General features: G+C 41.9%; 1 protein-coding gene across 2 annotated transcripts; it reads right to left on the reverse strand.

Moving 5' to 3' along the window:
* Positions 1 to 4,675: 4,675 nt before the first annotated feature.
* Positions 4,676 to 17,911, reverse strand: LOC106609531 (anoctamin-6). Of its 2 annotated transcripts, XM_014208451.2 has the most exons (21): positions 17,764 to 17,911; positions 17,592 to 17,639; positions 15,576 to 15,646; positions 14,523 to 14,651; positions 12,907 to 12,972; positions 12,005 to 12,292; positions 11,558 to 11,671; positions 11,310 to 11,425; positions 11,012 to 11,146; positions 10,629 to 10,734; positions 10,268 to 10,328; positions 9,911 to 10,056; positions 9,684 to 9,761; positions 9,314 to 9,539; positions 8,775 to 8,944; positions 8,337 to 8,434; positions 7,474 to 7,604; positions 6,551 to 6,756; positions 6,100 to 6,305; positions 5,909 to 6,014; positions 4,676 to 5,762 (listed from the first exon to the last, which is right to left on the reverse strand). In XM_014208451.2, the coding sequence occupies exons 1-21, from the start codon at positions 17,780 to 17,782 to the stop codon at positions 5,547 to 5,549; spliced, it is 2,736 nt and encodes a 911-aa protein (XP_014063926.1). In that variant the 5' UTR covers positions 17,783 to 17,911; the 3' UTR covers positions 4,676 to 5,546. The 2 variants fall into 2 exon arrangements, with proteins under 2 accessions (XP_014063926.1, XP_014063925.1); XM_014208450.2 differs by having other exon boundaries at positions 17,592 to 17,901.
* Positions 17,912 to 25,949: the final 8,038 nt, after the last annotated feature.

Raw genomic sequence — 25,949 nt, forward strand, 5'->3', positions numbered from 1 at the left:
TTATTGTGGGTGTAGCGAAATCCTTGTGTTTCTAGCTTCGACAGTGCAGTAATATCTAACAAGTAATATCTAACAATTTCACAACATATACCCAATACACACATATCTAGTAAAGGAATGGAATTAAGAATATATAAATATATGGGCTAGTAATGGCAGAGCGACAAAGATTTAGATGCAGTAGAATAGTATAGAATATAGTATACAGTCGTGACCAAAAGTTTTGAGAATGACAGAAATATACATTTTCACAAAGTCTGCTGCCTCAGTTTGTATGATGACAATTTGCATATACTCCAGAATGTTATGAAGAGTGATCAGATGAATTTCAATTAATTGCAAAGTCCCTCTTTGCCATGCAAATGAACTGAATCCCCAAAAAACATTCCCATTGCATTTCAGCCCTGCCACAAAATGACCAGCTGACATCATGTGTGTGATTTTCTCATTAACACAGGTGTGAGTGTTGACGAGGACAAGGCTGGAGATCACTCTGTCATGCTGATTGAGGTCAAATAACGGACTGGAAGCTTCAAAAGGAGGATGGTGCGTGGAATCATTGCTCTTGCTCTGTCAACCATGGTTACCTGCAAGGAAACCCATACTGTCATCATTGCTTTGCACAAAAAGGGCTTCACAGGCAAGGATATTGCTGCCAGTAAGATTGCACCTAAATCAATTATTTATCGGATCATCAAGAACTTCAAGGAGAGCGGTTCAATTGTTGTGAAGAAGGCTTCAGGGTGCCCAAGAAAGTCCAGCAAGCGCCAGGACCGTCTCCTAAAGTTGATTCAGTTGCGGGATCGGGGTACCACCAGCACAGAGCTTGCTCAGGAATGGCAGCAGGCAGGTGAGTGCATCTGCACGCACAGTGAGGGGAAGACTTTTGGAGGATGGCCTGGTGTCAAGAAGGGCAGCAAAGAAGCCACTTCTCTCCAGGAAAAACATCAGGGACAGACGGATATTCTGCAAAAGGTACAGGGATTGGGCTGCAGAGGACTGGGGTAAAGTCATTTTGTCTGATGAATCCCCTTTCCGATTGTTTGGGTCCTCCGGAAAAAAGCTTGCCCGGAGAAGACAAGGTGAGCTACCATCAGTCCTGTGACATACCATCAGTCCTGTGTCATGCCAACAGTAAAGCATCCTGAGACCATTCATGTGTGGGGTTGCTTCTCAGCCAAGGGAGTGGGCTCACTCATAATTTTGCCTAAGAACACAGCCATGAATAAAGAATGGTACCAACACATCCTCTGAGAGCAACTTCTCCCAACCATCCAGGAACTGTTTGGTGATGAACAATACCTTTTCCAGCATGATGGAGCACCTTGCCATAAGGCAAAAGTGATAACTAAGTGGCTCGGGGAACAAAACATCAATATTTTGGGTCCATAGCCAGGAAACTCCCCAGACCTTAATCCCATTGAGAACTTGTGGTCGATCCTCAAGCGGCGGGTGGACAAACAAAAACTCACAAATTCTGACAAACTCCAAGCATTGATTACGCAAGAATGGGCTGCCATCAGTCAGGATGTGGCCCAGAAGTTAATTGACAGCATGCCAGGGCGGATTGCAGAGGTCTTGAAAAAGAAGGGTCAACACTGCAAATATTGACTCTTTGGATCAACTTCATGTAATTGTCAATAAAAGCCTTTGACACTTATGAAATGCTTGTAATTATACTTCAGTATTCCATGGTAACGTCTGAGAAATATATCTAAAGACACTGAAGCAGCAAACTTTGTGGAAATTAATATTTGTGTAATTCTCAAAACTTTTGGCCACAGCTGTATACATATGAATTGAGTAATGCAAGATATGTAGACATTATTAAAGTGACTAGTGCAATTTGGGTTACGTGAACCACTGCTTTTAATCAGGGCAAGGTGACCGGAAACATGACCGAATACAAAGTGTAGCTATTCCCTCCGCAAGGCAATCAAACAAGCTAAGCGTCAGTATAGAGACAAAGTAGAGTCTATTTGCAGAGTCTATTTAATTGTCAGATGACACTGGGCCAATTGTGCGCTGCTCTATGGGACTTCCAATCACTGCCGGTTGTAACACAGCCTGAAATCAAACCTGGGTCTGCAGTGACGCCTCTAGCACTGAGATTCAGTGCCTTAGACCGCTGCGCCACTCGGGAGCCCTGTTGTCATAGCGATAGATAGAGGACTCATCATGGATATAACCCGTTTTAGCATGGACATTGCCATTGAGGGCTTCCACCATTTTAAAGTAGTCAACTGATTGGGGATTCCATTGAGTTAGGAGAAATCAGCCGAAGAAGAAAACGAACTACTTTAAAATGCAGTCACAGACGTTATAATGGCACAGATGCAAAGATGAGTCCTCTATCTATTTCTATGGCCTGTTGTTCACAGCATATCTGCCCTCTCATTGGATAGAATGGTCCCACCTGATCTCGCCTCTTCCCATCCGCCTTCCATATTTGAGGACACGTATTTCCATTGTTAAAGCGGTCACTTGACTATCTTGTCAATATGATAGACAATCTTCGTTACTAGATAACATTTGAGTCCAAAAGCAAACAAACATCAGTCACAAACCAGTCACAAGACTGTCAGGGCAATGGCAGACACAACACAGCATTTCAAGTATGAGAACATGTGCAGTTTATTTGGAAGATGAACTGTATCTGACCTGAACTTTGAAATGACGACCAACATAATCACGGTTCTATATAAAAAACAAGGAATTTTGATTTTATTTGGGATAACATACAAATTACAATACACTTGACAAAATACTTGAAAGACAAATATCGTACACAGAGGCAGATTCTTAGTTCGTATATACCTTTGGTTTAAAAAAATCACAATATAATACAGCAACATTCAAGAGGTTAGTCTATGGCAATAGACTTCTATCAAAATGCTTAAAATTGAATACATAGGTCAAAAATGTTACTGTAAATACTTGAGGTGACCATGAGTATGTATGGAAGCTCGTTCCCGCCACCCAAAAATAACATCTGACTACGAATTATGAGATAGTAAGTCATAATTATATGATAGTAAGTCATTATTATGAGATACGTTCAGGCGTTCTGTATCACATAAATCCAATGTGCACTTTGCATCAGGCCCTCCTCAACTAAGGATAACCTTATGCATATCTTATAGTCAATCACACATTGTGTGTGTGTGTGTGTGAGAGAGAGAAAAAGATAGAGAGATTGTGGTGAAATTGTTCAATATTAACGTATTGAAGAGTTTTGTTGATGTGAGTTGGTGCCTGTTTGATGACATCTGGTTGACATCAGATTTAATTAATATGTACAAACATTAGAAACACCTTCCTAATATTGAGTTGCACTCCCTTTTGCCCTCAGAACAGCCTCAATTTGTTGGGTCATGGACTCTACAAGGTGTCGAAAGCGTTCCACAGGGATGCTGGCCCATGTTGACTTCAATGCTTTCCACAGTTGTGTCAAGTTGGCTGGGTGTCCTTTGGGTGGTGGACCATTCTTGATACACACGGGAAACTGTTGAACGTGAAAACCCAGTAGCGTTGAAGTTCTTGACACTCTCAAACCAATGCGCCTGGCACCTACTACTATACTCCATTCAAAGGCACTTAAATATTTTGTCTTGCCCTTTCACCCTCTGAATGGCACACATAAAAAATCCTTCTTTAACCTGTCTCTTCCCCTTCTCTTCCCCTTCATCTACACTGATTGAAGTGGGTTTTACAAGTAAAATCAATAAGGAACAATAGCTTTCACCTGGATTCACCTGGTCAGTCTATGCCCGTTCCATGATCTCGCCATCACGGTTGACAACTCCATTGTGTCCTCCTCCCAGAGTGCTAAGAACCTTGGCGTGACCCTGGACAACACCCTGTCGTTCTCTACTAACATCAAGGCGGTGACCCGATCCTGTAGGTTCATGCTCTACAACATTCGCAGAGTACGACCCTGCCTCACACAGGAAGCGGCGCAGGTCCTAATCCAGGCACTTGTCATCTCCCGTCTGGATTACTGCAACTCGCTGTTGGCTGGGCTCCCTGCCTGTGCCATTAAACCCCTACAACTCATCCAGAACGCCGCAGCCCGTCTGGTGTTCAACCTTCCCAAGTTCTCTCACGTCACCCCGCTCCTCCGCTCTCTCCACTGGCTTCCTGTTGAAGCTCGCATCCGCTACAAGACCATGGTGCTTGCCTACGGAGCTGTGAGGGGAACGGCACCTCCGTACCTTCAGGCTCTGATCAGGCCCTACACCCAAACAAGGGCACTGCGTTCATCCACCTCTGGCCTGCTCGCCTCCCTACCTCTGAGGAAGCACAGTTCCCGCTCAGCCCAGTCAAAACTGTTCGCTGCTCTGGCACCCCAATGGTGGAACAAGCTCCCCCACGACGCCAGGACAGCAGTCAATCACCACCTTCCGGAGACACCTGAAACCCCACCTCTTTAAGGAATACCTAGGATAGGATAAAGTAATCATTCTAACCCCCCCCCCTTAAAAGATTTACATGCACTATTGTAAAGTGGTTGTTCCACTGGATATCATAAGGTGAATCCGCCATTTTGTAAGTCGCTCTGGATAAGAGCGTCTGCTAAATGACTTAAATGTAAATGTGTAAAGCCACTGATTCTTCAATAATGTAACTTAGAAATGAGTAACGGTCTTATCCAATCAGAACCCAAAATATAAGCTTGGTTTACTCTCTTATAATTGTAATTGTAAACAAACACAGTATAGCTTCAACACATGGTTAAAAATATAATTTGTATCTCATGGATGGTCAGTCCTTGCATCCATATGTGAGTCCTTGTGTCTATGTATTTGAGATTGGTTACATTTCTCCTGCCCCATTCCTTAGCTGTGGTGGGAGAAGCTATGTTATTGTGCGAATCCCTGATTTCCCCTTTAAAAGGGGTCGACCTGCAGGACTATTCAATGTCCATGATCCAGACATTCTATCTCACAATTACAACTTTCTATCTCATAATTATACCTTATTATTTCATAACTCGGTCAGATATTTTTTCTTGGTTGGTGGGAATGAGCTTCCATACTTGATGACTTGCCTGCTTAATGCAATTTGAGCTTTTGGAATTATTCCTGACTAAATCAAGCACACCTTGAGTATTACAAATGTTTTGATAAGCCTAGGCCACAAATGGTATAAAAATCTGTATGTTTTGTTTAAAGAAGAAAAGTATTGTTGTCATTCATAATCTTCCATATTTACCGTACAGTCAAACATATGGCATTGAATCCTAATTTTAACAATACAAGACACATAAAATGTAACAGGGTACATGTAACAATCAGTGACATAAAAGTGCTAAATATGCAATAGATCCAGAGATCTGAGCAACAGAGCTGAGCTTCATGGCTGGTTTGGTTGGTCGTAGTCCCCACCAAGCTATTAAGCTACTAGTAATATTAATAATATTAATTCATAGTAATTAAAGTTATTAAAACATGTATTGAATACATCTTTAGCTGCTCACAATACTTGTAAATATTGTAGGTCCTGACAAAGGCAGGACTCTCTCTTCTCTGACAAAGTTTCGGAGATTAAAAGTAAAGGTCCATCATCTCCTCATCCTGGTCCTCATTGTGCTTAAGTATCTTATCAGCGACAGGCTTTAAGCGTTTGGTCACCAGTTTGAGGTTGGTCTCGTGAAGGATGACCTGGCTCAAGTACTTCTCTCGTTTGATCTGTTCCCTCACTGTGTAAGGCACGTCCGGGATCACGTAGGACAGAACGAACTTGGTCAGGTATACAATGTGCTGAGGGGACAAGGGTATAAGGGTCGGAAGGAGGGAAAACATTATTAGGATTTCTTGAAAGGCTAGAAAATGTCCATCTGGCATTAGACTACACTGTAGAAAGAAAAATCAGGTCAAAGCCACGTTTCAGAGAAATTTCTACTCACCTCTACAACTATTATGAAAGCCATCTTGGCAGCTATCACATGCCAGTAGTAGATACTGTATTCATACTGTCTGTGGTGTCCTGGTGGATATCTGAAATCTCGATATCTAAAGTATGACAGAGAGACTGCATGAACTATTTCAATGTCTAACACGATTTCGTTGAAATCCATCTCATATACGTTCACATTACCTGCAGGTGGTGCTGTTATTGAACCAGTAAGGTGTTTGCAAGGGCCGGCTCTTATTGGAGAAGTCCTGGATGTCGAACACAGAGAGCGTGTTGTTGATGTAGCCCTGCATGGTGTGACTGGAATGGTCTCCATAGGGATACACAGAGAAAGACCAGTAGTAAACCAACCGTGGGATCATGTCTGATGTGAAGGCAATGATCATGGCCTGGCAGAGAGACAAGTGGAGGAGACAGTGCACATTAAACTGGTGCTCATCATAATAGATTAATTATAATCTATCTAAGAATGTCACTACATCAGCATGGTAACAATCAAATTATATGATTGTTACCATGCTGATCCAGTGATGGGACTATGCAATGGAGGAAAAAACAAGATAAATACATCATCTTAAAAAATATATGTATGTTTCATAATACTTCATAATCCAATGGAGGAGCCATCACTCACATTTGATGCCACAGCCAAGATGGCGACACCTTGGAGAATGGGTTGCCATGCCCCGATGTCTTGGGCCTTCTCTGGAACCATGCGGCGGAACTGGGTGATGATCTTCCAGGCGTCCACTCGGATCTCAAAGAGGTTATTGACCAGAGCCAGGACAGGAGCCAGGGGGAAGGAGGCCACGAACAGAGTCACAAAACCAAACTGGATCACTGTAGGAAAAAGCCACGCAGACACAAAGCCAAATTTGATCCCTGCAGAAAAAAGCCTTTCCATCAATAGATCTGGGAACCTGATACTATGATAGTAGTTGATAGGCTAGCTAGGGGGGAACCTGATACTATGATAGTAGTTGATAGGCTAGCTAGGGGGGAACCTGATACTATGATAGTAGTTGATAGGCTAGCTAGGGGGGAACCTGATACTATGATAGTTAGAAGCTGACAGGCTAGCTAGGGGGGAACCTGATACTATGATAGTAGTTGATAGGCTAGCTAGGGGGGAACCTGATACTATGATAGTAGTTGATAGGCTAGCTAGGGGGGAACCTGATACTATGATAGTTAGAAGCTGATAGGCTAGCTAGGGGGGAACCTGATACTATGATAGTAGCTGATAGGCTAGCTAGGGGGAACCTGCTACTATGATAGTAGCTAGGGGGGATTTGCACCATATAGCTTATGTCCATCCAACCCTTCTAGATTAAGCAAGTGCCTTGGGGATAGGGGCTAGGGGCTAGAGGTGGTTTCTGGACAGAGCCCAAAGAAATAGCAGGATCAGCTTAAAAAACTTCTGAGCATACGCATATAGCTGCCACCATATTGCGTCCACACCTATCCAATCCTCTCAGATCTACAGAGGTGCCCGGGGATAGGGGCTAGGGGTTGATTTGGAGAGGAAGAGAGTTTGCCTCATTCTTCATATCTTACCCATCTCCAGGTATTCATAGAAGAGGCCCAGCTTCCCAATGGGCTGCAGCTGATAGTCCTGTTCCCAGCGAGGAATCACCTTTTCAGACCCCACACGTGTGCAGTAGCGGAATATCAAATTCTTCATCCACCTGATGAGAAACATGTAAATCGCAGAATCATGCTGCTTATTAAAAGGTTATAGAGCTCGCCAGCTTGTAGTCCTAAAAACACGGAAATGACCTAGCATTTTCTATGGGGAAAATACAAATAATACAAAAAAACTGAAATTAGCATTTCCTATGTGTAAAATTAATAGGGAAAGAATGGGGTTTTGGGATAAATGCCGAAAATAAGGTCTGAGGTTGAAATAGGATTAGGAGATATTATACGTTTTGTCCTATGAGATAATATCAGTCAGTTAACATGACCTTAATGAATTATGAAGCCTTTATGTGCTTTATGTTTTTGTTTTGATTACATAAATGCTTTAAAATTCACAAAAAGTGACGTTAGCTGATGAAAATGATCTCATACAACAAAACGTATAAGATCTCCTTAGCCTGTGTTTTTGGCATTTATCCAGAAACCCAACAAAAAAACATTCATTTCCCCATAGTCTTTGGCCAATAAGCCATGGTGGAGTTAGACTCCGTTAGTGCCTGCAAAAAGACGCCTTTATGTTTGCTCTCTGAATCAGATAATAATGATGTCTGGATACAGATACACTTGAAGATAAAGGGGAATTCCATTTTGAGTTGGGATGGAATAAACCATTGAACCAACCTTGATCCAATATAACTGGGAAACTTTACGGTTGCTGGGCTCCTAGAGAGCTGATGTGGTTGGCTATTTTATGTTCTTCCATTGAACCAAAAACTTACGGCAGCAGCACCTCCTGAATGTTATTCCAGATGGCTTTACCGCCCATGATGACAGTGAGCTGGGTTGTCAACTCAATCAGGCATCCTCCTGGATCACACTGGTAAGGATGAGACAAAAACAATGCATGAACCAATGTTGACCATCTTGTAGTATTACATGATAAAGCACCTCCATTCCATCAACTTGTATTTTGTGGAAGATTTCCTCATCTAGGTCTTTCATTTGAAATATGAAGGTCTCTTTTAGTCAAACAAAAAAGCCACAGAATGCAACAGCTAATAATTTGGCAACGTAGTTAGAACACAAGCGAAGTGGAAAAGCAAAACACTGTCATACTGTGTTATCACATATTCTGTGCCAAGCACCAATCAACTGAGCCTTCAATCAACTGATCTTTCAATCAACTGATCTTTCAATCAACTGATAGGCATACGTACCTCCTCATTCCTGTACTTGCCCAGCAGGTAAACAGGTTGCCCAGGGTAACCAACCACTTTCCCTTTGGCAAAGGCAATGTAGAAGCAGGAGGAGTAGTAGTTGACAAACTGGAACAGGAACATCTTCAGAGTCAGACTGTTCTCATAATCCGTCTTGGTCCTTGGAAGCTCTTTAAAATGAAGTAAGGCATCTTCTCAGTCTCATCAAAAAAAAACATCAGGCTTAAATCAAGCTTTTTCTGTGTCCAGATTCTGCAAGTGACTCTGAATAAGGACATCAGCTAAGGGCTATTGTGGTGTTGTGAATTTCCTAGAGTATAAATATGTTGGCATACATATATTTGGATTACTTCAGACCTATTGGTGTGCAATATTTACTCATACCATGGTATAATTGCAGAATGTTTGGGGCACTGCATCAACCTTGCTAAGGCATGTTTGAGTGAATATTAGCCCTTGTCTGAAAGCAGTTTGAGAAACACCATAGTTCCGTATAGCAAACCACATATTTCCTGTTGTTTGACATTGAGGCGTCTCACCGAAGTCAGTGATCCAGATGGCAACCCTCTCATACAGGATGTTGAGCACCATGATTACTACGAAGCTGATGATAGAAGCAGTGACGGAGGTGGCCATTTGTGCGGTCACATACTCCTTAAACGGTTCGAGCTCCTTTAGGTCAGACTGGAGTCTCGTCGAAAATGAGAAGAACACTGCCAGTCGGTATACGATGATGGCCACCACTGATGCTAGGATCAACACAATCTGAACACAAGCACAAACACAAGAATTGGAGGGGTCAGACGTGAAACAAAGGTTAGGGTTATATAAAAAAAAATTGCTGTTGGAGTGCATGTAAATTGGCCTATTCAGAACAAGATAACAGTAGAGAAATCCCAAAGTTTTTACCCAGAATAAGACGGTCCCGATTCCTAAAGACACTCTTATACACCGTCCACAGGCTGTATAAGGTACTTTCTCTTTTACCTAAATGAAGAATAACATGTTTTACAATGAAGTAATGATACAGGTATTACTGTCCTTTTAAAACAAGTATACAACATTACTATCATCGGTCCTGAGTCTGACGCTATAGAATCACCATAGGGACTGTGTGACGAATGTATGTTCCTTACCCGTGTGACAGGGTTGATTCTCTCGTGGTTACACTTGGCCTCATACTCGGGACGAGGTTGCTCCTCCTGCTCAAGGAACTCCACGGTGTCCCACTCATACTCCAGCTCTGCCTGGTAGCGCTTCCAGAACTCCAGAAACACGGTCACTAGAACCAGGATGGGAACAAGAGTGTAAAGCTTTATTTTACCTGCCTGGTCCTAGACTGTAGCATGTACTGAGGAAAACTCTAATATCATTATCATGCAACATCTAATTGCTAATAAGCTTAGATAGACAAAACTACACACTAAAATATTACAGTTTCTTAAACCTCTACATTTGAACATTTGGTAAGTTTAATGAATGAAATGACTCACCCCAAATGGCCATAAAGACAGCAAACACCAGCGTCCCATAGTTATCAAATATGCACAGTTTCTAAGGAAAACAAGATCACGTGAAATACATGTTTTCTCTCCATCCATGACTCTTTGTAAATTTATATGAAAACAAACCCTGTTCAAAAAGGTTGAATATGACTTGTAGCATGTCTCATGGGCCAAGGAGTCTGAGAAAACAGTCTGACATAACAAGCATTGGCAAATATAATTTAAAGGGACTCACTATCCATATAAGTCACTTTCATAATCACTCTGAATTGACCATGGGAGTGAATGAGATAAGAACCTGTATAGCCATGGACCAGAATTAGTGAACCATAATGTATACATTACTTACTTTCGAAGATTCACAGGTGCTGTTCAGCCTCCAGTATGTGCACTCCTTATCACACTGAGGACACATCACAATATTTCCTCCAATCAAAGGGTCGCACACCTCTTTGCTGTCCAATAAATGAACAGAACAGATGGGTCAAACTTCAGCAAAAACTCAACAACAAAATGCAACAAAGTTGTTAATCATTGGGTTTTCACACAGTTAGAGTGTCAGGGAACAGCATGGAAGGAACATCAATCCACTTATATTTACTCTACTTAACCTTATGTGTTCTGTCCTGCACTAATTGATCTTCATTTGATATACACTAGATTTAGCAACTTGTAATATATTTCTATGGTGTTGTGGGTTTCTGAAGTACTTTCTTTGAGTTTTAAACATACCTCCAGGTGCTTGTTTCTTGAGTCGTGTACCCATAAATGAAACAGCCAAGTCCAACAATGGCAGCGAGGGCGAGCATGGCTGTATAGAAGCCCAGCCAAGCAAAGTAAATGCCAATCTTTTCCCCATAATACTTTCTGTGAGAAAATGAAAGAAAATATTATTATTTTCCGTAATTACAATGATTAGGCCTCTAAGCACATTCTGTTTGGAATAATAATTCTCAACACCTTATTATGCTAAAGCAGCCATGTGCGTGCAATGTGCATTTTTGCGAAAGTAGATTAAAGCATGAATTACCTTATGAGATCAAGTGGCTGCATCTTATAGAAACTCTTAGGGTGAGCCCACTCGTTATACAGGAGGTATCTCTCATTGGGGCACTCATCTTCTTTCGACCTGACGTTGAATCTGCACTAAAGTAAGTTCACAGAAAACAAAACTAAAAAGTCCATAAAAACACTGCTCAGTCTTTTCACAGATAGATTGGTGTTTAATGTACTATGTTGTCAGTTACTAGTGCCACCCCACTCTTTATCCCCACTCACATCATGCAGGGGATAAGCAGCCTTGTACACCCCCCCATCGAGCAGCTTGGTGACACCAAACTTCTTGATGTTCCCTCGCACCTCATAGGGGGCTCGGCTGAGGATGTAGTAGGCCTGAGGAGGAAGACCAACCATTCTGTTATCATTGAAGTGTTAAGAAAAGAGTGTTAACACTGTGTTTTAAGTATAGGTACATTGATATTTTCATAGCGCAAGGGCTGAATAACCAATCTGTGGTCTACAGACAAAATATCTTCCAACACCATTTAGCAGCATCAGAAACCTGAGATGCTTAAACTACCGAAAGTAAGTCAATGAGGTGACTTCTCTTTAGTGATTTATTTTTAATCTCTATCAAAATCTAGTGCGCTGCTGCATCTTTAACCTCTTATTGGTTGACTTTGGGGTTTATACTCCATGATGAGGTAAAGAAAGCAGTGCACTTGCCATTCTACTCCTCATGGATGGCGTGAAGAAGAGGTCCCGGTCCTTCACGTAGAAGTACTCCAGCCTGTCCTTCTCGAACGGGGCGGTGAAGTACTCCGTCTCCTTGGCTATGAGGTCCTCACTGGGGTAGAAGTGTCTGGTGATGCAGCTGAGGAAGTTGAAGGGCGAGGACGTGGTGGACAGGTCATTGGGCTGAATGGGCAGCTTGATGTGGAGGACCTCGGCGTAGGTACACAGCACGTCCCAGGGCATGTGCACCTTGACGAACAACAGCTTCTCATCTACCACCTTGTCGGAATGACGAAGATAAAATAACAAGATAAGGCAGCCCTTTTCATTTCAACTAAATGTATTACAACTTCAGTAATCCCCTAAGGGGCAATTAAGAAGACATTGCCATGATCACAAATTACATCCTCCACATAAAACAAGTATTAAAATACCACATAAATCTAATGCAATACTTTATTGTCTACAAAATCAGAAGTTGGCTCTGTGTTTATCAATGTTAACTCATTGATCCTATTCCATGAAATACCACTAAAGTGAAACTACTCAAATAATGGAATTGGTGCCATAGTTTTCCACTGCAATTCAATCTCAACCCTTTCTGAGGAAATAGTTGGCTGTTTAAAAGGAAAACTTTGTAAAACAACTGTGTCTGCCATCGAAAATGCAGCCAAAAACAAGATCCACAAGGTCACTTAAATAAGCAGCATGATAATAAAACTATGTAACAAATACAAACATTAGGTATTTCTCTACCATTTCAGACCAAACGAATGTAAGATACTAAATATTGTTTCCATCCAATCGTCCCTGAATATCTACACACTCTACAAGCTAACAGCAGAGTAAATACATAAAGCCAGTCCTTGTAAAATGCATTATGGGCCACTCACAGATCTGGCAGCCTCTAGTTCCATCCCCATCTTCATCAAGCTGGCCTCAAAGTACTCTCTGCGTTGCTAGGGAAGAGAATACAGGATGTTAAATGAATGGATCCCGTGTTTGTAACACTGCCCCTTCTGTTTCCCTATTGGATGAGATCCAATCTGTTTCTCTTATTACTCTTGTAATGAAAAGTTCTTTACACATGTTAAATGTAATATCTAATACATTATTCTTATTATCCCATCTTAACTGTGGTTGTGTATAATAAATGATGAATGAAAAGTGTCATTATATTGACATTACAGTGACCTATTTCCCCTCAATGGATAGCAATGCACTGACTGATTTCAACCATGTATGAAACTGACTACATCTGTATGGGAATTGTGTGTACGATACAAGACTTCTGATAAAATCACATCAAATAAATAAAAGGTCAATCAAAATACATTGCTACTACGTACGTCTGTATGCTTCTGTTTAGTGCATCCACAATACTTGCAAAGAATTGTAAATACAGAATATATAACTGGGTTGGGAATGACTAAAGGGTCAGTTTCTAGGGAAGTGGATTTTTTACTCCTTTTCCCTCTCCGTCTGTGAAAGTGCATTAAAGCCACCACAGCAGCACTTCAGTATAATGGAGTTTCTATATAATGGAGTGTCTAGTCTGGGCATGTCATAATAGCCCCACTGGGACATGACATCAAGAGCTTGGCAACATAAGTGACCACAGCTGCATAGGAGGCGTGTACACTCCTTCTGCTTTCAATACTCCCTGCCCCCAAACCACTCATTGTAAAACATGAATTCAACATATGGGGGATTGTTGGTGAATCACAAATGTTACCTCTATCAAAGGTGCATTTACTTATTATTTCAGCCATTATGATGCGCCAAAATCTGACATTTGGAAAATGATATTATGACATTTGCAAGGATAGTGTATAGTGTATGTTAGTGTATGTTACATTTCTGTCACCTTGTTGTGAAGGATATTGTGAAACAGAGATTTTACTTTCACAAAAGTGTGTAATACAGTACACGACATACCTGCATGTGCAACATACCGTCTAGAATTTCCTCATGTTTTATTTTGGTATGTTCATTTGGCATATGATGATAAAATTATTGTACATTTGTAAATGGCCTCATATTAATCATAGTGTTAAGAAAAGAGGGTTAACACTGTTAACCTTAGATCTGACACACCGTGACTGAAGCAAAGAAAAACTCCCTGTACAAATATTCAAAGTCAATATTCCGGGTGTACAATGAGAAAGCGTTGTGTGAATTCCTTAGGTCCTGGCATAATACATCACCAGCTTCTATGACGGAACATAAAACTGATCCCTACAAGTTAACATCTTTGATGGAATGCGGCTTTAGTAACTTGTTTCATAGATAATACAGTAGTCCTCTTAAGCTATAAGAAAACACATTTAGATTCACATATTCCTCAAAACTATGCTTACATTGTGAAACTGCATATCATTTCAAACATGCCTTTTCACAGCACAGTAGGAATACTGTTTTTAACTTCTGTCAGACAGAAACCTGCTGACCATGTTGAAAGTGAATAAGGACACTTAGACTCACAATCTGCCACCAGAAATGCACTTACTTTACGTTTCTGGAACGTTCTATTTTTGTCAATCTCCTTCATGTCCTCATCTTCATAGACTAAGACAAAGTCGATCCGTCTAACCCCATCATTGAAGAACAGAGAGTCAGATTTGCCGTTGAACTCAGCCTGTGGGCAAAAACAACAGGCGATATCTGGTAGCTCCACAGTGATATCTGGTAGCTCCACAGCCTCAAACTCAAACTCTTCTTCTTCCATGATATCATACATGTCCTTTAACGAGAGAGGGACTGACAGACAGCCTCACTGTGCTTGTACGAGACCCTACTAGACAACGTCTTTCTCAACTGACATCAGACTTAGATGGGAGAGGGAGGGAGGGAAGAGTCTACAACGGCAAAAAGTGACACACCCTTTTTTTGTTCCATGAACGATAACAGTCCACATTTGGATTGGGATCAAACATAGACCTCTCTTGTAATTACAGATATTTGGCACATTGATTCATGCATTTTCTGCATATGAAAATACAAAAGCAAATTAATCCACATCCCTCTTGGTGAAATAAATGCAAGAACAAGCCATGTTATACAAATATGGTATTAATTGTAAAGTTATTCATTGGCAGCTCAAAGTAATACTACTGTCACGGCCGTCGTAGTGATTAGACCAAAATGCAGCGGGGATGTGAATGCTCATGTTCTTCTTTATTAAAATAAATGAACCCTGAACAAAAATAACAACGAAAACAGTCCTGTCAGGCACACATCTAAACAAGAAACAACTACCCACAAAACCCATTGAAAAAGACCCCTACTAAATAGGACCTTCAATTAGAGGCAACGAGGAACAGCTGCCTCCAATTGAAGGTCAAAACAATAAACTAAAGAAGAAATACAAAACATAGAACACTACCCAAAAACCCCAACAACACAAAACAAACACACCCCTGCCACGTCCTGACCAAACTACAATTACAAATAACCCCTTATACTGGTCAGGACGTGACAACTACAACTACTATTAAAGCTATGAGTACTAATCATTTTCATAATGCAGAAATGTTATACAATTTAAAGGGTTGAGACTCACCTTCTCCACTTTGGGCACTGATGCCCCCTCAGGTATAGTCTCAAAGGTTGGCAAAAACTCCTGAGAATAGACTGCCCCCCCCCCAAAAAAAAAACATGTATTAAAGACATGAGAGACATGCATGACAAGATCTTGATGGAGATGTGACTCTTCTTAACCACCATCTTTTGTAAGACTCTGACAAGGCCCAGCTGATTATTATACATTATCAGATTTACTGAGCATATGCACCAGTGCAAAGTACTCATATCTTTATTTCAGAGGGGAATATAATACCAAAGTAAAGCACATTCAACAACCCACATTAAATTGTGTTCATTCAGTTAAATGTTACATTTTATTGTGTCTGGTACTACATTCATACTTTACACAACAGATGACATTCCATCGGGAAAACCTCTAAACGTCCCATGGGTAGAAAGTACTATGGAAACCTAATGTAACTGGAATCAGATGGTGTTTGGAAAACATTACCCTTAGTAACGCCCTGGAAAAGACTGTAAATGTTCAAACTCAGATACTCCATGATGGAATAGTTTAAGTATCTTAGGCAAGTACCTCCATTCGACAAGTTGATAGCAACTGTGCTAATAAAACTGTGCTGAAAACATTATTTAAAAATCTTCCAATGTTATTGAATTGAAGCATGCCTGATGTACTTCACTTGACTTGCTTCTATGCAATATTTCTCACTTGTTTGGAATGCAGATCCTTTGAAGTTGCCAGAAATACTTAAATACTTGCATACTGCATGCCGTGTGTCATGCATTTCTCCAAGTTTGACTGTGAACATATGAGACACAATACAATATTTACCTTCAGCAAAACCATCCACTAGCTATGTGATTTATACAGGCAACCCTTTTCCCCCTGTAGAGTGCTTCCCTAGAAACAGACATGCTACGCTGAGCCTGCTTGTACTGACGCTAGACCAGGTCAAAGGCTATGTTTACTAGCTCATGGCAGAAAGACAGACTGATGAAGCACAAGCACTTGTTGGAAGCACTTTCAAAGTACTTTGTTAAATGGAGAGAGTATAAAACACATAAATGGATGTGGAATTTTTTTCAGGCCCTTCCCTCAGTGCATGTATAACCTAAAACTACAACTATTATCAAGTAATTATCTAGTAATGAAAACCTGCCTGATCCCAGAGAATTGATACATTGTAGGAGAGTGGGAGTCTACATTGGGCCAGAAATATGTTTGTTTCTTGTGAATTTAGACTGGGGTAGGGGCAAGCTGTGCAGTCAGCCATAGGCTATGACTGAAATCTGTAATCTGTGAATGTAATCAGTGCAGTTGTTAGGCGTGTGCCTATCTATTGCTATGTCCTCCAGTGTGATCAAGGAATACTTATGTATTCGAGCGACCTTAGTACAACTAGCGACCTTAGTACAACTAGCGACGTAGTCAAGTAAGTCGGCCCTCTTGGTGTATTGGCTAAGGCATTAGCCTGTGGATATCCACAGATATCCCAATATTCGCTGCACTGTTGTCAGAAGTGGGATGGGGCATTCTTCATGGTAAACACTGAAGCCATGGAATGTGTGCCTGTGCATAAAGAGATTTGGAAACATTGGAGCTTACTTTCCGAAGGAAGAATTGACCAGTCAGTGACTGGGTTTGATTCCCAGTTAGGATACCCTCTAATTCACTACAGTATTATAGACACTGTGGTAGATGATAATGAAGTTTATGATAATGTATAGTGTAAGGTACAGCAGAACCCTCTCATTACAGAGGGCAATGGTGGTGCCAAAAGTCAGTAGTTATTGCATAATTCTTGAACGTATGAAATAATAAAGGAGAAAATATATAAGGTGCACAACATAATTACATTTGAGAAGAAAAAAAATGTGCACAAAAAACGATATTTTGAATACCGTAGCGTAGCATATGGTTCATGATAGGTGGAAACGAAAGGCTACAAAGGAAGCCAACATTCTTCCGCCCTTTTCTCTTTCGATAAAATATCTTGTGTTGCGAAAGATAATGAAATCCACGTGAACTTACCGACGTCCTCTATCATACCCATCTCTATCTCCGTGTCGCCCTCCAATTCTGTTTCGGACACATAATCCATTTAAAAAATGTCGTTGTACCCGTCCTCACTAATTTTAATAAATCTGTCACATATCACAAGTCATAAATGGTTAAAAGTGGAGGGTTGTCTGGAAAATTTTACCGCGGGAATAAAGCATCATGTAGATTACTGCCAATGAGCTGCATGTGTTCCAAAAGTTGACAAACTTTATTTGTCAACATTGTTTCTAAAGAAAAAACCGGTGCATGCTTTTCAGAACAAATTCTAATTTGAAAGAATGGGTGGGGTAGTCCTATACGGACTATGGGTACTTTAGGAGGAGGGTTTTTGACTAGCCTCTCTAGACAGACCGGTTCCCTCCCACCAGCCTAGTTTTTGAGCGATTTGGCAACTTTGTTACGCCCACATAAACTGTCTGAATAGCATTCGTTAGGCCCGTAGTGTAGTTGTCGTTTTCCGATTTCCATATGCAGTGAAAGGATGATTGTCATTCGGAAATGTTATTATTGCATTTGCTGGGTTATTAATAACCAGTGGGCCCGTGGGTGTCCTCAAAGAGCTTTGGAGTCCTGCAAAGGTAGGGACAATGCAAACATATTGAACATAACAGTATGGTCAACATATCTCACATTTAATTGAAATATTGTTTGCCATCCATATTGTGGAATTTCATATCTTGAGTTTTGACAATAAATATAGAGCACATATTTTACTCTTAAAATGTGACCCCTTGTTATCTGTTGTGTTCCCAACCAAATTCCCTGTCAGATGCTGTTCCCTATACTGTTCCATATAAGATAGACCTATGGGTCCCCACCATACTGTTCCCCATTAGATAAGTTCAGTGGCGACCCATCATTCATTGCCTGTTTTGCATGTTACTTTGGCATTAATACGTGTCACATATCAGTTTGCAAACAATGTCAAACAAATATACACTACCATTCAAAAGTTTGGGGTCACTTAGAAATGTCCTAGTTTTTGAAAGAAAATAACATTTTTTTGTCAATTAAAGTAACATCAAATTGATCAGAAATACAGTGTAGACATTGTTAATGTTGTAAATGACTATTGTAGCTGGAAACGGCCGATTTGTAATGGAATATCTATGTAGGCGTACAGAGGCCCATTATCAGCAACCATTACTCCTGTGTTCCAATGGCACGTTGTGTTAGCTAATCCAAGTTTATCATTTTAAAAGGCTAATTGATCATTAGAAAATCCTTTTGCAGTTGTGTTAGCACAGCTGAAAACTGTTGGGCTGATTAAATAAGCAATAAAACTGGTCTTCCTTAGACTAGTTGAGTATCTGGAGCATCAGATGGCTTTTTCTTTGCAACTCTGCCTAGAAGGCCAGCATCCAGGAGTTGACTCTTCACTGTTGACGTTGAGACTGGTGTTTGCGGGTACTATTTAATGAAGCTGCCAGTTGAGGACTTGTGAGGCGTCTGTTTCTCAAACTAGACACTCTAATGTACTTGTCCTCTTCCTCAATTGTGCACCGGGGCCTCCCACTCCTCTTTCTATTCTGGTTAGAGCCAGTTTGCGCTGTTCTGTGAAGGGAGTAGTACACAGCGTTGCACGAGAGCTTCGGTTTATTGCCAATTTCTCGCATGGAATAGCCTTCATTTCTCAGTACAAGAATAGACTGACGAGTTTCAGAAGAAAGTCTTTGTTACTGGCCATTTTGAGCCTGTAATCGAACCCACAAATGCTGATGCTCCACATACTCAATTAGTCTAAAGAAGGCCAGTTGTATTGCTTCTTTAATCAGCACAACAGTTTTCAGCTGTGCTAACATACAGTTGTAGTCGGAAGTTTACATACACTTAGGTTGGAGTCATTAAAACTCGTTTTTCAACCACTCCACAAATTTCTTGTTAACAAACTATAGTTTTGGCAAGTTGGTTAGGGCATCTACTTTGTGCATGACGCAAGCAATTATCAATTGTTTACAGACAGATTATTTCACTTATAATCACAATCACAGAAGTTTACATACACTAAATTGACTGTGCCTTTAAACAGCTTGGAAAATTCCAGAAAATGATGTCATGGCTTTAGAAGCTTCTGATAGGCTAATTGACATCATTTGAGTCAATTGGAGGTGTACCTGTGGATGTAGTTCAAGGCCTACCTTCAAACTCAGTGCCTCTTTGCTTGACATCATGGGAAAATCAAAAGAAATCAGCAAAGACCTCAGATTTTTTTTAAACCTCCACAAGTCTGGTTCATCCTTGGGAGCAATTTCTAAATGCCTGAAGGTACCATGTTCATCTGTATTGTCACGCCCTGACCTGAGAGAGCCTTTTTTATGTCTCTATTTAGGTTTGGTCCGGGTGTGATTTGGGTGGGCATTCTATGTCCTTTTTTCTATGCTTTGTATTTCTTTGTTTTGGCCTGGTATGGCTCTCAATCAGGGACAGCTGTACTTCGTTGTCGCTGATTGGGAGTCATACTTAGGCAACCTGTTTTCCTTTGGGGTTTGTGGGTAGTTAATTTCTGTTTAGTGTTTTGTTATACCTGACAGAACTGTTGGCTGTCATTTTCTTGTTTTGTTCAAAGTGTCTCGATTAAAATTAAATATGAGCACTCAACACGCTGCGCCTTGGTCTACTTCTTCAGACAGCCGTTACATGTATAAACAAATATAAACACCATGGGACTACGCAACCATCATACCGCTCACGAAGGAGACGCTTTCTGTCTACTAGAGATTGTCACGTCCTGACCCTAGTAAGATGTAATTTTCTATAGTAGATTAGGGCAGGGCGTGACAGGGGGTGTTTTGGGTTGTTCTACGTTTTCTCTTTCTATGTTTAAGTTCTAGTTTGTCTATTTCTATGTTGGGATTGTTTGGGGTTGATCTCTAATTGGAGGAAGCTGATCCTCATTGCCTCTGATTAGAGATCATATTTAAGTAGGGGTTTTTCCTCTTCCTGTTTGTGGGTTATTATCTTTTGAGTAGTGTGTTTTCCTCTCTGCGTCACGGTTTGTTGTTTTTGTGGTTTCAAGTTATTTATGTATTGCATTCAGTTTCACGTCTAATAAATATGTGGAACTACGAACACGCTGCATTTTGGTCCGCTCCTTCGAACAGCCGTGACAGAGATGAACATACTTTGGTGCGAAAAGTGCAAGTCAATCCCAGAACAACAGCAAAGGACCTTGTGAAGATGCTGGAGGAAACAGGTATAAAAGTATCTATATCCACAGTAAAACGAGTCCTATATCGACATAACCTGAAAAGCCGCTCAGCAAGGAAGAAGCCACTGCTCCAAAACCGCCATAAAAAAGCCAGACTACGGTTAACAACTGCACATGGGGACAAAAATCTTACTTTTTGGAGAAATTTCCTCTGGTCTGATGAAACAAAAATAGAACTGTTTGGCCATAATGACCATTGTTATGTTTGGAGGAAAAAGGGGGAGGCTTGCAAGCCGAAGAACACTATCCCAACCGTGAAGCATGGGGGTGGCAGCATCATGTACTAATTGAGTGTATGTAAACTTCTGACCCACTGGGAATGTGATGAAAGAAATAAAAGCTGAAATAAATCATTCTCGCTACTATTATTCTGACATTTCACATTCTTAAAATAAAGTGGTGATCCTAACTGACCTACGACAGGGAATTTTTACTAGGATTAAATGTCAGGAATTGTGAAAAACTGAGTTTAAATGTATTTGGCTAAGGTGTATGTAAACTTCCGACTTCAATTGTACTTAAGTATCAAAAGTAAAAGTACAAATAATTTCAAATTCCTTTTATTAAGCAAATCAGATGGCCCCATTTTTTTTGGAAAGCCAGGGGCACACTCCAACACTCAGACATGATTTACTAAAAAAGCATGTGTGTTTAGTGAGTCCGCCAGATCAGCGGCAGTAGGGATGACCAGGGAGGTTCTCTTGATAAGCGTGAGAATTGGACCCTTTTCCTTTCCTGCTAAGCATTCAAAATGATCTTGGGTGTCAGGGAAAATGTGTCGTGTCTCTGGCTTGTCATTAAATGTGAAGACTGTTATTTTATCAAATCAATTCTTTATATGTAATTATTATCACGTGATTAAACTAATAATGTAAACTTTAATTAACTAGGAAGTCGGGGCACCACAGGAAAGATTTTATAGAGTCTTTTTCCCGATATCTTATCGAGTACAGTCTTCTACTAATGAATTACTACCTCATCAGTTCTCATTCCAAACAACGTAAAATTCTTGGCTATCTGCACGGATCCAGCCTTTACTATAAATCATCCATACACCAATTGGCTCAATCATTTATTTTTACTAACTAATTACACAATTACAGAATATACAATTCATGATAACATTATATAGTAAAATACCGTCCCTAGTGGACTAAACAACACAAAACAGTGTGGTTATAACACAGTAAATTCAGAGGAAGACTAAGGACATGGGTCTCTATCGGACAGGGAAGCTGTTCTCACATAAATACATATGCCACTAACGATCGCTCATTCGGAAAAGCAATGCATTGTATTTACGTGAAGCTGGCTTCGATAGTTGAGCTGGTGATGTGAGGCTCTGGTTTGCCCAGTTGATGTCGCCCTCGTCCTTTGTAGAATCTTCCGGGTTGTCGTGTGAAAGGTTCACATGGTATGAGAGGTTCATCTCACTCTGGAGATTCGTCCTCGTTGGTCAGTGTTCTCGACAAGTCCTCCCGTTATTTGGAACTTAGGTGACTTTGGGTCATGGGGGCTTTTATAGAAATGTAGAAAAGGGGATGGTTCATCATTTCCAACCAATGTCTATTCACTTGGGCGTGGTTACTGACTTAGTTAAACTTTACAGGGAAGACAATTTTCTCATTTTAAAGGTTAACATCACATTATATCATTTCACAAATAGTTTCATCTTTACTCATTCATTTTATACAATAATTAGATGCAAGCCTCATAACTGAGCAACCTGTATTAACAGAGTTAGGGTAATGTGGCTGTATTGTCTTTCATAAGGTCACAAACATGAAACAAAACTGACAGGGTCGTAGCTGACTTCGCCACCGACTGTTTCCACGTTCTCTAAATTATGAATAATGTTTAATTCTCCAATTCTGGGATGTAGTAGAATTGGGCGGGAGAGTCTCTTTGTCTTACTGTGAAATTCTCTCTCTCCATACTGCATAGTCAATGAGAGAAGTGTATGTGAAAGGAATTGACGAAGTGGCTATAAAGTCGTAAAACTGCCTCCCCCTCCCCTAACAGGAGAGGGGGGGTTGTTCACATCTCTGCTAGCCAATTCTCTGAAAGGGCTAGTGTCATGACAAATGTATGGAGTAAAAAGTAAAATAATTTTCTTTAGGAATGTAGTGAAGTAAAAGTAAAAGTTGGCCAAAATATAAATTGTTTAGTAAAGTACAGATACCCCAAAAATGATTTAAGTAGTATTTTTACTTAAGTACTTTACACCACTGCAATTGACGCATCAATCCATTCTTTTCAATTTAAGCTATTATATGAAATTCTCGCTACAAAAAGAATGCTCTGTATATCGAACATTAAACAGTCAGCCCTGTGCAGACTCTGCCATGTGGAAACAGAATCAAAGAGTATCTCTTTTGGTACTGTCCATCGACTGCTTGTTTTTGAAGTCAGGTCCAGGAATGGATGTTATGTCATAATATCAGGGCACGGTTTGACCGACAAACTGCATTTTGGGGGGATTTGAAGGACCACAGTCAGTCAATATGAAATAACATTCTGTTGTTGGGTAACATTTTTATTTTGGGGTCAATTTCAGCAGAAATGTGGCAGACGGGAGTTTCAAGTCCCTAGTGAGACACCATGGGAGAATGGAGGGATGTAGCAAGAGGAAATGGTAGAATTATGATTTACTGGGAAAGCTGGGTTGATCTGTGGCTGTCTAAAGGTTGGAACTAATGAGTGTGGCAATAAATACATACACACATGCACAGTATTGTCACGGTTGTTGTCGGTGAAGGAGGACCAATACGCAGCAGGTACGTGTATGCTCATCTTGATTTTTATTAACTACAAAAATGAACATACAAAATAACAAAACGAACGAACAACTACAAACAGTCTGGTAAAGCATACAGCTTACACACAGAACAATCACCCACAAATCACAAACACAAACACACCCTAATATATGGGACTCTCAATCAAAGGCAGATAGACAACACCTGCCTTCAACTGAGAGTCCCAACCCCAATTAACCAAACATAGACATACACTCACTAGACTCCACATAGAACTACCTAGACATAAACCAAAACCCGGAAATACTAAACCAAACACCCTTTTAACAAACACACCACCCCGAACCACATAAAACAAATATCCTCTGCCACGCCCTGACCAAACTACAAAACAATTAACTTTATATACTGGCCAGGACGTGACAGTACCCCCCTTAAAGGTGCTACCCGGAAGCACCTTAACAAAAAAAATAAATAACCCCAAACAATACCCAAAAGAAAAATTCCCCCCTTACTAAAGGGAGGGAAGGGAGGGTGGCTGCCGTCAACGACGGCACTGTGCTACACCCCCTCCCCAACCCACCTATTTTTTGGAGGTGGCTCCGGCTCAGGCCGTTCCAGGCTGTCTGGGCAGTCTGGCAGCTCGGGACAGTCTGGGCAGTCTGGCAGCTCGGGACAGTCTGGGCAGTCTGGCAGCTCGGGACATTCTGGGCAGTCTGGCAACTCGGGACCGTCTGGCAACTCGGGACCGTCTGGCAACTTGGGACCGTCTGGGCAGTCTGGCCACTCCGGCAGTTCAGGGCAGTCTGGCCACTCCGGCAGTTCAGGGCAGTCTGGCCACTCCGGCAGTTCAGGGCAGTCTGGCCACTCCGGCAGTTCAGCGCAGTCTGGCCACTCCGGCAGTTCAGCGCAGCTCTGACGACTGTTGACTGGCGGGCAGCTCTGAAGATGACTGTTGACTGGCGGGCAGCTCTGACGATGACTGTTGACTGGCGGGCAGCTCTGACGATGACTGTTGACTGGCGGGCAGCTCTGACGATGACTGTTGACTGGCGGGCAGCTCTGACGATGACTGTTGACTGGCGGGCAGCTCTGACGATGACTGTTGACTGGCGGGCAGCTCTGACGATGACTGTTGACTGGCGGGCAGCTCTGACGATGACTGTTGACTGGCGGGCAGCTCTGACGATGACTGTTGACTGGCGGGCAGCTCTGACGATGACTGTTGACTGGCGGGCAGCTCTGATGATGACTGTTGACTGGCGGGCAGCTCTGACGATGACTGTTGACTGGCGGGCAGCTCTGACGATGACTGTTGACTGGCGGGCAGCTCCGACGACTGTTGACTGGTGAGGCTGGGTTTACGCACTTGCAGTTTAGTGCGGGGAGCGGGAACAGGACGAGTCGGACTGGGTGGACGCACTTCCGGGTCCGCACGAGAGACAGGAGCTGGAAACCCAGGGCTATGGAGGCGCACAGCCGGTCTAGATCTTACCTCCTGCACAACCCGCCTTGGCTGGATGGAACTAGTAACCCTGTACGAGCGGGGTGCTCGTACAGGGCAGACTGGGCTGTGCAGGGGCCTGATGGTAGCCGTGCGCAGAGCGGGAGTTGGGTAGCCTGGTCCTCGGAGGCGTACCGGCGACCAGATGCGCTGCGCAGGCATCCTCCTACCAGGCTGGATGCCCGCTCTAGCACGGCACCTGCGAGGGGCTGGAATAACGCGCACCGGACTGTGCGTGCGTATGGGTGAGGTAGTGCGCTCCTCAGCGAAACATAGCGCTCTCCACCCCATACGCTCCTCCATATAACCACGGGTAGCTGGCTTCCGGCTCTTCTTACGCCTAGCCAAACTACCCGTGTGCCCCCCCCCAATTTTTTTCTTGGGGGTGCCTCTCGTGCATCTCCTTCAGCGCGTCCACTCTGGCCTCGTACCACCGCCTCTCTGCCTTGGCTGCCTCAATTTCCCACTGCGGGCGGCGATAATCCCCAGCCTGATGCCAGGGTCCGGCCCCGTCCAGAACTTCCTCCCAAGTCCACTTCTCCCGCCAGTCCAACTCGAACTCCGTCTGCTCCTTCCTCTGCTGCTTGGTCCTTTGGTGGTGGGTGATTCTGTCACGGTTGTTGTCGGTGAAGGAGGACCAATACGCAGCAGGTACGTGTATGCTCATCTTGATTTTTATTAACTACAAAAATGAACATACAAAATAACGAAACGAACGAACAACTACAAACAGTCTGGTAAAGCATACGGCTTACACACAGAACAATCACCCACAAATCACAAACACACCCTAATATATGGGACTCTCAATCAAAGGCAGATAGACAACACCTGCCTTCAACTGAGAGTCCCAACCC

The sequence above is a fragment of the Salmo salar genome, chromosome ssa07 (assembly GCF_905237065.1).
Source record: "Salmo salar chromosome ssa07, Ssal_v3.1, whole genome shotgun sequence".
In the NCBI taxonomy this organism is placed as follows: Eukaryota; Metazoa; Chordata; class Actinopteri; order Salmoniformes; family Salmonidae; genus Salmo; species Salmo salar.